Source organism: Trachemys scripta, chromosome 10, assembly GCF_013100865.1.
Source record: "Trachemys scripta elegans isolate TJP31775 chromosome 10, CAS_Tse_1.0, whole genome shotgun sequence".
In the NCBI taxonomy this organism is placed as follows: domain Eukaryota; kingdom Metazoa; phylum Chordata; order Testudines; family Emydidae; genus Trachemys; species Trachemys scripta.
In genome coordinates this window covers 54,145,362-54,158,887 of record NC_048307.1, presented here as the reverse complement: position 1 = coordinate 54,158,887, position 13,526 = coordinate 54,145,362, and the positions used below count along the sequence as shown (strand labels likewise).

Genomic DNA, 13,526 nt, shown 5'->3' with positions numbered 1-13,526 from the left:
ATGAATAAAGATCAAAGGACTGTTTTGGTGCATCAGGGGTTGCAAAGAGACACCCAGGAGCCTTCAGAGAAGTTGGCAGCACATTTTGTCTCATGAAAAAATAAATAAATAAATAAAGGAACACATCCAGGTCTAGTTGAAAAAACATTTCAGGATTTTGGGGTGACCCTTGATCTATAAGAAATGAAAATATTCATTACGTCTAGGTTCTAGAATGTGGCCAATGAATTTTACATGTTTCCATTACTTCTGCTTGACATCATTTGAATTTTTTCTCTTTGTTAAATAAACTACTGCTTGTTTTCACTATAAAGATACCTAAGTGCAGTGTGTTAAGCGGAGCAGTGATCTGAGTAAGTGATCTCAGTGAAACTGGAGTGTGCTGCTTCTTTGGAAGCAGCAAATCTGTGAATATTGTGAGTAGCCAGTGGACCAGGGGCTGGACACTCAATGGAGATGCTCAGAGGGCTCAGGGGTTGGAACATCCTATCCATAACCTGCAGAGAGACAGCAGAGTCTGTGTAGGGAGGGGAGCATTGTGTTGACCAAGACAGGAGGAGTCAGGACTGACCTAGAGCAAGCACAGACAAGGCTCTCTCACACTAAGGGCAGATGGTAGCAAGGTGCCTCACAACCCCAAGAAGTGTCACAGTATTCATTACTTGAAATTACCTGATGTTGGGGGGGTCTGGTTGAGGGTTAATTTTAATGTTTCGTTTGACTTGACAATTCTCTGCTATGATTTAGGATTTCAGTTGTATTGGTTAGACGTGAATGGCCAAAGGAAGTTTTTTTATGAGACAACTGAATATTTTTGCAGTATTAACCCAGCTCTACTGCTTACTTGCATTAGGAGCAAGCGCCAAAAATAGGCAAAAAAGTTTGTAGTTACCTAACACAGCTCTGCAAGTACCAGCCATGAAAATGTACCCAGCCAGAAAAAGGTAGTCAGAACTGCAGAGCTGGGATTCACTTCCTCCCTGATTACAATCATAGGCAACCACAAATTCATGGCATAATATTCTGCTATTACATTGTCATATCATCATCATCATGTACCATTGCAACATCATGGAGCATACATGAAAGCCACAGGTGGCTCTCTGGGACTGCTCCACTAATACCCTAGGACAAATGCAGACATGGGGTAAGCTAACATCCATGGCCTCATGCTAGACCTGGTAGAATAGTCTCCAAACTCTTGTATGTGGGGGCGGGGAGCAGGGAATTGTTTTGTACAGAAAATGACTTTGGGGGAGAGAATGGAAATTTTTTTTGGGGGGGAGAGGGATAAATCTGGTGTTTTGACCAAAAAAACCCACCAAAATTGAACATTTTTCTAATCTTCAACTGTCAGTAACCAAAAACTGAAAAATGTCAGGTTTTTCAAATTTTTTTTGTTTTTTCAACAAAAAGCTGAGCATTTCTGACATAAATGAAAACATTTCCATTTTCATCAAAAAATTATGCAGGGAAAAAAGCCATTTCCTGACCAGCTCTAACTCACACCACTTATACACCAACTCTAGAATTGGCCCAATCTCCATCTTTTTCTCTTTCTTCTCCACCTCTCTTGTTGTTTGGACGGCGTAAACTATGGGGGCGTTTCTCTCCCCTTCCTGCTTCTAACGCTCTTGTCCATTTGGAGAGGTAGGGAGGAATCACCAACTCTTGTCTGTCTGCTCAGTGTTCTCTGCGTTTAACATGTCAAGCAGCACCAGTACCACACCATCAGCTTTGGAGAAGCCTTAATTAAATCCCAGGACTCCTCAAAAGATGCGGGTGGTGCCCTATGGGTCACATATGTCTCTAGCACCAGAGATGGAGTATCACCGACCTAGCTTTTAGTCTGGGCCAGTTCAAGTATGTGGAGTCTTATAGCCTCACCTTACAATCAGTACAGTTCAGTCTCAACCCTAACAAAGGCATCTTGGAAAGGAAACAAGTCAGGCATTTAAGAGAAAGTCATACCAAATCTCTTTTCTAGCTCCTCAGTGATACTTACATCTCCCTCAAGGCTGAGCTTGCCTAGAATTTCATGAACCGTGGACATCTTGAAAGGAAACTGGAGAGGGGGAAAAAAAAGAGAAAGAGACTTCATAAACATTTTTTTTTTCCCAACACGCTACAGCACATTAAACTAGCCCTGTTATAACCATCGCACCGAAGTTGGGACAATCCAGCAAAACAGGAGTGGCCAACCTGAGCCTGAGAAGGGGCCAGAATTTACCAATGTACATTGCCAAAGATCCACAGTAATAAGTCAGCAGTCCCTCATCAAAACACCTCCCCCATTCCCAGCACCTCCCACCCACCGGCAGCCCCGCTGATCAGCACCTCCTCCTCCCTCCCAATCAGCTGTTCCATGGCATGCAGGAGACTGTGGGGGAGGGGCAAGAGTCAAGGCATGTCAGGCTCAGGGGAGGGGGTGGAGTGGGGGCAGGGCCTGTGGCAGAGCCGGGGTTGAGCAGTGAGCACTCCCCAGCACATTGGGAAGTTGGCGCCTGCAGTTCCAGCCCCAGAGTCAGTGCCTATACAAGGAGCCACATATTAACTTCTGAAGAGTCACGTGTGGCTCCGGAGCCACAGGTTGGCCACCCCTGCAGCAAGAGCTGAAGTAACAAGTAAGGGAGTATCTCAAGAGTATACAGTAAATGGCACACATCACAACTGGATAGGAATTGGTCTTCACTCTCCTATATGGCAGTAAGTGACTATTTTTACTCTAATCACTTTCGCTGATGTCCACTTTTAAATCCACTTTTAAATTTCAGTCAATAAGTTTCAGGAATGCAGTGATGTTGCCTAAATTCCTCCCATTTACACCCCTCAAAAAAAAATTCTCCTCCTCATGATGATTTAGGGCCATCCCAGTCAAACAATACTACTACCCAGGCAAAGAAACCAGACTTGTCAGGTCTCCAGTAAGTCAAAGAACTCCTACCAAAAAAAAAAAACACAAAAAAACAAAAAAACAACCAAACCACCACCCAAAACCAAAAAAAACCCTCAAACACATTTCAGAATCAATACCACTCATCAACTGAGGGCCATTTCCTAAAAATCTGATCTGAGTCATGACTCTAATTAATGACGGCTTTGCTAGAATACCACCACACTAAGGATATTAGATTAATGATTTTTTGAACACACAGACACTGATTAACTTTTTTTTTTTTTTTTAGTATCAACAAATTTCTTTAGAGAAACTGTACCCTGAGTCGGCCCAGACAACTGCCAAAAAGCAATTAAAAACAACTGCTTTAGGTGAATGATCTGCAACTCAGAGGCTAAATTCCTCAATCACAAGTCTTGAAATGGCCTCTGTGAATTTAAGTTATTTGTATTTTACAGAAGCAGCTGATGTTATTTGATCTGGAACACTTGAGCCAGAACACTTGCCTAACTTTGCTATTTTGCATTTGAGTGGCTAAACAGTTTCTAATATTGCTACTAAAAAAATAAAAATGACAAGCCAGGGGCACAAATACAGGTCTGTCGCATCTTACGCACATTTAACGTGTGCGATTTCAACTTTACGCGGTCGAGAAAAACAACAATTTTAATACTATACCTGTAGTGCGGGCGATTCTGCCCGCCATTGAACTCAACGGAATTTTGACTATATGCAGTTTTTCGCTTTACACGCTAACCGTGGAACGGCACCCCCACGTAAGATGAGACAGACCTGTAGTGATTAGCAGCATGAGTATCTGATCACAAATAATAAGGACCCCATCAAAATACAGACCCCAAAAGGAACAATGCAATGGAGTAAGATAATCTGCATCATTGTGGGGCATAGCTTCCGTGGCCAAAAAGCTTATCCATTTCACATCATAGCCAAGGCAACAACTTCTTTCTCAGCAATACTTGGTGATGGAAACTAAGCTTGCTGAAATTTTTAAAGTTCCAAAGAATATTGTTTTTTAAGCATCTAATAGGATCAGACTTCCAGATGTATGAAAAATAAGCCTAATGTGCATAGATCCTATAAACTACAAAAATGAACATTTCAATTGGACAAGCTGATGCCACTATACCATTTTTCCCTGACAAGTTTAGTCTCTTTGCCTGGGCAGTAGTATTGTTTGACTGGGAGGGTCCTAAATCATCATGAGTAAGAGTAAGAGGAGGAGGAGAAGAATTTTTCAAGGGGTGTAAACAGGAGGAGTTTGGGCAACATCACTGCATTCCTGAAATTCTGGCAGGAAGGTCGGCGCTCCCAAATTCCACTAGCAAGGAGAGAAATGTAGCCATTTGTGTCACCTTCTGATGGTGCCACTGAAATAAGCATTATCTATTTCATCAGTTAAAATTGAAGGTTGCCTTCTAAGGACTCCAGCACCAAGAAATCTAGTGGAAAAGTCAAACAGGGAAAAGGAACTAGCTAGATTAGACAGAGGCATTTCTGCTAATAGGTGAGAAATGTTCCCCTGCTAATACCACTAATCTTAGGCATTATGCAATGTTAAGGTGTTGGAAACTAGATATTTGCTTGTTTAGGCCAATAGCATTGCCTGTACATCACCCGCATGCACAAATTTAGCACACATAGGATCAGGATATTTGTCCTCAGTACACTGGACCAAGAAACTGAACAAGAGTATATTCAACCTCACTCTGAATAACTCCCTCCCTCCCTCTTGGGTCCTCAGCAATGCTCCTGCTGCCAGTTCTCCCCTTCCCATTACCTCACTCTCGCAAACCATCTCCCTGCTCCCAGACACCCTACCCTGCCCACGTCCTTTCAGTCAGTCTTCCAACTGCCAGCCCCGCACTCAAGAGTTAGATGGGGAGCCAATCGCTCAGAGGCAGCTCAGCTGAGAGGGTCCAGGAGTTCCAAACAGGAGAGATATGCAGTGGGACTCCCTCTAGAAGAATTCTCATCCACTTCCAAATTGCTGGAAACTCTCCCTCATCCTTGAGCTAGTATATCCCAACCCCTTACAATACAGCACCCAGTTTCCAAGTATGGCTCTCTTGAAAGCAGATGAGAGTTCTAAGAGTCGATACCAAGCAAAGAACCCCCCTCTCTGTCACTCAGGGTCATCAAAAGATGGGATGAGCAGATACAATCAGCCAGTGCTGCTAAAGAACATGATGATCTTGTCAGGAAAACATTCAAAAGAAAATAAGCCTTGGTCCCTAGATACCTTTGCAGTACTATATGGTATTGCTGAAAAAGGGGGCCCGGTGTAATAAGTTACATAAGGTAAGAAATAAGGCTTTATATCTTTTAATACAAAAATAAAACCTACGTCTGCCCATATCCCCCCCCCCCCCGCACCATATTGTTAGCGACAGTATTATATTTGGCTAAGGAGACGACATCATGAATGTTTATTTTTCTTCAGGCCCCCTACTTGTCAAATGCTTTTTCTTCTACATTGCTTGAGTTAAAGACAGAACTGAACAGAACTGCCCCAGCTGTTCTACAGCTGTCCAGGCTAGATTTGCTTATTGTGATGGTTACAATTTTGTAACCGTGAAGAATGATTTTCCCTTCCTTCCAAACTTGTCTTATTTCCCATCAATGTCTTTGATAAAACAATATCCAATGGAATGCTGTACAGTATGTACTCCAGGTATCAGTCCTTTTTAAATTAGAAAATGTATTAATTGTTAACACGGTAAATAGTAGGAACACTGTTGTATTATTTCACTTAACATAGCTACTGTAATCTCATCCATATCTAACCTGTCCTAGCTTGTGTTAAGTGTCTATAAAGCTTGTATGCTTATAAGCACTCAGAACACTAAGAATCCTTAAATCGTCCGTAGCAATCTAGGTGAGAAAAGAACAAAGTTTAAACTCCACTCATTTGCCTATGGAATAATTAGATATAGTATCTAAGGGAGGAAGTTTGGGATAACATCAACTGCATTGAAATAATTAGTCTCAGGACAAAAATCCAGAACAATCCAGGTCCAACCCTCTAAAAAGAGGCAACAGAGAGAAAGCCTTAAGGTCTTGCACAAGCCTTAATCATGAGGATTGTGATATGGCAGTTACATTATGAAAGCCAAAGTACTTGTTCTTTCTTAATAAAAGTAAATGTGATAAACAAGGCAATCTTTGTACTGATCATCAATTTTACCGCATCTTCAAGACATGGGACTAAGAAATCCTTTGGTCTTGCATGCCACAAAGAACTAAAAAGCTCCACTGAAAGCTGAAGTGAATGCATTTGCAGTATAGTCTTTCACACAGCAACAGTTGCCAGACAGCTTTTTGCAAGCCTGCCATTTCTAAATCAAATAAAAACCACATTGAATCAGGCTTGTTGGAACAGAAAACTTGAACGGAGTCCAGTAACTGAGCTAACACACCCTCTTGGACAGATGAAAATGGTATGGTCATGGAGTTACCAAATAATGCTATAGCAACCAAGAGCCAATCAGAACCAGGTTTAGTGCAGATCAAAAGAAAACTGGCAGCATAATGGGGATTTCTGTAAAATCAAGGTTGCAGAGAAAGATCTTCAATTACAGAATAAATGTGTAGATAGTCACAAGTTCCTTCATTGGAATTTTGGCCCCATTTCTGTCAAGATACTCTCACAGTCCTCAAGCAAACCCCCTTGTTACTGGTGAAGTTCTGACTAATACTGTTTGGATTTGGATGTATTTAAAATAAAAACCACATGCACAGTCTTGCTTTTTCTTAAACTGGAAGGAATCTGGGCCTCTATTCCCAAACCTTTAAGACTCCATACTTGTAGACAAACCCAAGCAATTTGTTTTTCTTCAGAAGGCTATCATGTGATCCTGAATCAGAATTTCACTATTTCTTTATTTTATTAATACACAGAGAAGTGAGAGATCTCAGTTATTCTTTGCTGAGAGAAGACACAGTTCAGATACTTGCAGGTCAATTGCCCACACTGTTATCTGATCCCTCACCCATGTAACAACCATCAGGCAATTTGGTGATAATGCTATAGCAGCTAATGTTGATTTAGACACAGCCTCAGATCTCTTGGTTTCTGAGCACAGTTCAGATGTGTCATGAAAGACATGCATAGGTTCCAGGGAAAAAAACATCTTGGTTGGAAGATGTTAACTAAACAAGCAGCAATCATCATGTGAGGAGACAGCTATTGTCCTAGCCTGAAAACAAGCTCCACTTTTATGGATGACAGGGAACGGTGTTCCCAGGCTTATGGAGCAAAAAAATAGAGAATAGAAGAATGGAAGCTCGTACAATCAAGAGCCCATTTGGTTTAAGTCTTCCAACCAAGACAGGGTGTGGCAACAGAGGAGCTTTGCTCCAGAGGCTAGGGGAAAGTGTGGAGGAGGAAGAAAAGTACCACAAAAAAGTAAAGGAACAGAATATCTTTGAACTGAATAGAACAAGGACGGAAAGTCATTTATTTGAACACGATGGTAACTGGAAATACAGCAGGTCAGGCTGTGTCCCCAAGCTGCACCCCAGAGCTTAGGAGGGCAAATGAAGGCTCTGTCTGGGCCATGAATTGATTAAACTTGAAAGGAAAAGATTTCATAGGCCATATGTGAAAAACATTATTTTGATTGATTAACAATGCACAATATTTTAAGACTCACTCTCTTCCAGCGGTCAGTACTACATAAACCAGGGGCTATAGATGTTCCATTTCAGGAATATGCCAATTGCCTATACCATACACGAGTGCTTAACCAACAGTAAAGCTAGGACTTCTCTAGATCTATATTTAAAATAGAATATTCCTGAGATTCTGCAGGAAAACCTATTAAAAACCATTCCATAAAAGAGCAACTAGAAAAATACACTCACTGGGGCTGTTCAGTACCACCAAACCAAGCAACAGAAGTAACTCAAATCCTGCAACATCAACCCAAGAAGGAAATCTCTGTCCTACCACAGACCTACCCTGCAGAGCCCACTTAATTTAGGCTACGTCCTCACTACGGGGCGGGGGGGGAGGGGAGTTGATTTAAGATACGCAAATTCAGCTACGCTATTCGCGTAGCTGAATTCGACGTATCGGAGCCAACTTACCCCGCTGTGAGGACGGCGGCAAATCAACCTCCACGGCTCCCCCGTCGACGGCACTTACTTCTACTCCACATGGTGGAGTACAAGCGTCGATTCAGGGATCGATTGTCGTGTCCCGATGAGACGCGATAATTCGATTCGAGAGATCGATTTCTACCGGCCGATTCAGGCGGGTAGTGTAGACGTAGCTTTAGTAAATGGACAGGCAGGCGGTGTCCACATATAGGACTAAGTGCATCTTTCAGCTGAACTCTCTCAATGGCATAGAACATTAACCTTGAGTAACTATGTTACCTCTTTCAGTCTTCATTTATTTCCACGTACCAAAGTGCTCTTTATTCTAATGTCCTAATGCATATGGTTTCAACAGTTTTATGAACAGTGAATCCTAAACTGTACTGTAACTGTCCAGTAAGGAGCCAAATTTATACATGGCCTCCCTGAAAGCACCCTAATATTCCTCCAGTTATAGTCCTTGCCCAAGGACAGCAGGGGTAGTGCAAAACCTACCCACAAGGCCCAAAGAGCAGCACAACCTCAGCAATTTTGCTAATGGGGGGGAAATGGGGCATAAATCAGAACTGCACCTCAGCCACACTACAGTGCTCCATGGCAGACAGCACATATATCTGCGTGGTGGGGGGAAGAAGGTATAAGAGGAGAAGTGAGGCTCAGCTATGGAGAGTCACTATCTAAAGCTACCTGTATAGGAAGACTGTAGGGGGCAGAAATTGCTAGAATAGCTGCAGTAGCACTGCTCCACCACGCCCTGAGAAAGCAAGAGTGAGTATTCCATTTTCTGTAACCCAGAGCCCCACAAGTGGGTCCCATTTACTCAGGTTATGCACCAGGGTCACACTTTGTTCTGTTGTGTCTAACATTAGCTTAGTTATACCTGAATGAAACTTGCATTTAAACTGAAAGCTAAATGCTCAGCTGATTGTCTAAAATAAATTTTCCCTGCAAAGCTACTGGTCGAAAAGTGAATCTTACCTATGGCAAAACCACTCATTCATTCAAAGAGCCTTGATGTACTTTAACAGGGGAAGAAAAGAGAGTTAGTTCTTAAGTGACTTCTTAGTAGTTTGGGACCAACTCCTCCTGGTAGGGGTTATTAAACGAACCTCCTTTTTCTCCACACACAGAAAAGGATAATGTTGAGATATCAATATGGTAGTTTCATACTAACAAGTTTAAAAACAGGACTTGATCTGATCATTTGAAACCACCGGAATGTGCAACAAAACACTGAGAATCACCTTAAAGGGGGGGGGGAAGAGGAGGAGAAGCAAAAATTAAAAAAAAAAAAAAAAAAAAAAAAAAAGCAAAGACCAAAGCGGGGAGAGGGGGGAAAAGACTCTACCCGATAGAGGCCACACCCAACATTGCAGTCTGGCTAATTCTCTGATTAACAGCCATGACATCTAACAGTCTAGCAAAGATTCTGGTATTTGCAGCATAAGCAATTGTGTTAATTACTTTATTACAGGTGCTAGTTACTGCCTCCTAAGGCTGTTTTATGCAGCCCCTCTCCCCTCCCTGGAATTCACCGACAGCTACAGTTACCTTAAACCTCCTCCTGGCCCCCTTAAAGTAAGTTTCATCTTGCAATGCGCATCAGAAGCAGAGGCGGGGTGTGTCCCTAGCAGAGGAAACGGCTGTGCTTTTCCTAGCCCTACACTGCCCAGATCCCTTGCAGATACTAGGCAGGGAAACTTTCTTGCTCCGAGAGCTTTGCTCAGCGAGTCTGTTTCAAATACAAAAACTTTCAGAAACAACGTCTGCAAAAGGAGCCGCCTCGTTCAGCTGCAGTCCCCCGGGGAGCTTTGCTTAGCTAACCCCCCTCACCCCCCTGCTCGCACCTAGTGAATGCCCAGGCGGTGCTAGCCCCCCTGCAGGGAGTAGCATTGGCAGCCAAGCGGGGGGAGGGGGGCACTTACCTGGGGCAAGGCACAGGCTGCGCCGGGCTCCTCAGGAGTCAGAGAGGGAGGATGGTGGCCGCTTGGGTGGGGATTTTGTACAGAGCCACATCTACAGTCTAGCCTAGTCCCACCCCCTGGCACTCCCCAGGCTCTCCCCCGCCCCTCACCCAGCCTGCGGCAGCCTGACGAGAGGCGCCCCACCCACCCAGGCTGCCTCTGACTCATCTGCCTTTTGACTCACGCTGGCTGGGCACACCAGGGTTTAGCAACCTCGGGCAGGGCAGGGCAGGGCAGGGCAGGGCAGGGGATGGGATGCTAGCTGCCCGCAGATAGGTGGGCATTACACAGCATCGAGCCCTCGCCTCCTACTGCCCCAGCCCGTTGGTTTGGGCTGCAGAGGAGTTACGGTCAATTGGCGCTCTTTGTGCCTGAGCTAAATCTCCATAGTGTCCGGGCTGCACAGCCTCCCCTTCTCTCCTCTCACAGGAAAGGCGCGTCTCCAATACAAGTCAGGGCACTCGGGCGGTGTCACCCCTAGATCTGAACCGTGCACTGAGTACCCTCAGCTGGTGCCTGCTGTGTGAAGCACAGAGGGGGAGACGGTCTCCCTCCACCCTCAAGGAGTTCACCAGGCTATTCTTTAGAATGCCCAGCTCTTAGAGAGCACTTTCCATCCATAGCTTACAAAGTACTTTATAAAGGATGTCAGGCTAGGTATACCCATTTTACATATAAGGAAACTGAGGCACAAGTTGGCACTCACTTGCCCAAGATCACCAGCTCAGCTGGGACTAGAACCCAGGGCACAACAGTCCCACTATAGTGCTCTAGGCCTCGAAGTTGCTAACAGAGGATTTAGCTATAGGAGTAACACTTACTGCATTGTTACCAGCTTTGCCTATTACTTTGGGGTATGCTCATTTATTAGGGTTACTCTTTGGGGTTCTGTACTTCTATCAATGTGTCACTTGCGTTCTCCTACGAGCTCTACTTCTCCCTGCTGCAGGTTCCCTCCCACTGGAGCTATCCTGCAAGTCCTAAGTTCCCCAGGACTGGGTTCTTCCAGGCCCACAATCAGATGAACACACACTAACAGAGCACATCTGAGAGGACTGGGTGGGTACTGCACCCTGGTTCCCCAAGAACACAGAGCTGCTAGGTAACAGCATGATGAGGCCCGTTATGCAAGTGATTACCTTCTATTTTCAAAGTCTTTTACGCCATGTCTACACTAGCACTTTTGTGGATAAAACTTCTATAGGTCACAGGTGTGGAAAAAAAAAAAACACACCCCTGACCAACAAAAGTTTCTTCAACAAAAGTGCCAGTGTGGGCTGCACTATGTTCGTGGGAGAGCATCTCCCAACCACATACCTACCACCACTCGTTGGAGTGGTTTAATTATACCGTTCTAAGAGCTCTCTTCCATCAGCATTGAGCAACACCACAGCACCCCTTACAGCGGCACTCATCCAGTTAAAGTTTGGTGCATTCACACTAAAAAGACTTCGCAGAACTGTATTTTAAAGAGGCATTGAGAGAGACAGAGGTCATGTGGCAAACAAAGAAGGAAAGGAGTGTGAAATGGCATAGGATTTTGTTACTAATGTTATATAAATTTTATAATAAACTTTCATTAGAATCATACATTTATTAGCTTAAGCTTCAACAAGGCAGTTGCCAGAGGAATGATGTTAAATCACTAAGCATTATTAGAACTATGCTTTTGTAAAGGACAGTTACCTGTTCCGTAACTGGCGTTCTTCGAGATGTGTTGCTCATGTCTATTCCACAGTAGGTGTGCGTGCTCACCACATGCACCGGTGCCAGAAGTTTTTCCCTTACCAGTACCCATAGGGGGAGCACTGCTGCAATCCCTGTTGTGGCACCTCTATAGAGTGCTATAAGGGGAGCCGCGCGCTCCCCCCACCCTCGGTTCCTTCTTGACGGACCAACTCTGACAGATTTACACACTAGAAGTCTTATAGAATTGTAACTCTGCTGCATGTTTGGATAGTACATTGTACATCAAAACCATCTTTTATCTAACTCAATACAGCGGAGCCAGACATCGTGTTAGGTGCTCCACCGAACAAGCTAATCAATGGGATGAGTTCTTTTCTGTGCAATGTAATTCCTGTGCACAAGTCATGCTCTGCTCAGAATTCAATTTACTTAAAACGCTTCCCTTTAAAGGGCTATAATTATCCCTGGGAAAGATCTTGTCTGTAAGATAGATCTCACATACTCTCATTTGTATATTTTAAGGAATTCATCATTATAGTAAGAAATAAATGCAGGTGGAGTTAGGTTTGTATCATAGAAATAGAACTCCAGTTATATCTGGGCACATGGCAGGCAGTGTCCTCTAGTGGACAGGACACTGGACTGGGAGTTAGCAGACTTTGGGGCTATTTCTAGCTCTGCTACTGATTTGCTGTGTGACCTTAGGCAAGTCACTTCATCTCTCAGTGCCCCTCTCCCCCTCCCACTTTTTGTCTGTCTTTTCTATTTAGACCGTAAATTCTTCAGAGCAGAGACTGCCTCTTACTATATGTTTGTACAGCACCTAGCACAGTAGGGCCTGAATATCAGTTGGGGCTTCACGATCCAATGGCTGAAGTTGAAACTCAAAAAATTCCAACGGGAAATAAGACATAATTTGTCAAAGTGAGAGCAATTAACCACAGGAACAAGAATTGTGGTGGATTCTCCATCAGAAGCAATTTTTAATTCCAAGATTGGAATAAAAAAAATGCTCTAATTCAAAAGGAATTATTTTTGGGAAATTCTATGGTCTGTGTTATAAGTCAGACTAGATGATCACAATGGTCACTTTTGGCCTCGAAATCTATGAAATGATAAATAATAATAGCTGAATCTCTCAAGCTCCTGCAACTTCAGAGTGTATAGAGGTTGCCTTTGGGATTGTCTGACGTGACTCTTCAACCAAACAAAATCATGTTGTAGCAGAACTTCATTGTCCTGAAATTTGATTCTAGCTGTTATTTGAATTCAGCGTTGTGGTTTTGCTTTGTTTTCCTAACGGGTTGAGGTTAAAGATAATCCAGTACATCAGAAACACTTCTAACAATACTACATTTTATATTTCCACAACACCTATGTAAACTATCTTAGACACTTACTTACACCACAGCTACCCATGAAGGGGATGTATGCTGTATGAAATTAAAGCACTGCACAGTTCCATGGCCACTGGCCAGCTTTGCACTGCCATCTGCCCCCCTCTGGCAGATGAACCTAACGAGAGAAATGAAATGGTCAGCTGGTGGCTGGGAAGTCCACTGAAAAGTAGAGGTCCACAAGAAAAGAGCCATTTGCCAGAGATCTTGGCTGATCAGCACTCTACCCCATTCATCCATACCATGGCTCTTGGCCGGCTGTGTTGCCTTTGATCTTTAAGGCAGCACTACAGATCCACCTGATATTGCTCAGTGATCGGATGTGCATTTGCATTTTATTGAAAAAGTGTGTTAACTCACGGAGCCTGAGAATTCTCCAGAAGTGAAGGTGATCAAAGGCATAAATTATTCCATCAAGGCAATAGAATAAATTACACCCAACAACTTGCTTCAAGATTC

General features: G+C 43.6%; 1 protein-coding gene across 3 annotated transcripts in view; it reads right to left on the bottom strand.

Annotated features, from left to right (window-relative positions):
• ANXA2 (annexin A2) overlaps positions 1-10,090 on the bottom strand; it is a 47,798-nt gene extending 37,708 nt beyond the window's left edge. For 2 of the 3 annotated variants that reach the window (XM_034784044.1, XM_034784043.1), the window contains exons 1-2: positions 9,943-10,090; positions 2,006-2,065 (exon numbers count right to left, since the gene is read on the bottom strand). In XM_034784044.1, the coding sequence (XP_034639935.1) occupies positions 2,006-2,053 (48 nt within the window). In that variant the 5' untranslated portion in view covers positions 2,054-2,065; positions 9,943-10,090. Of the gene's footprint in view, positions 1-2,005; positions 2,066-9,568; positions 9,592-9,942 lie in introns of those variants that run through there. The other variant, XM_034784045.1, reaches the window with a different exon arrangement.
• Positions 10,091-13,526: the final 3,436 nt, after the last annotated feature.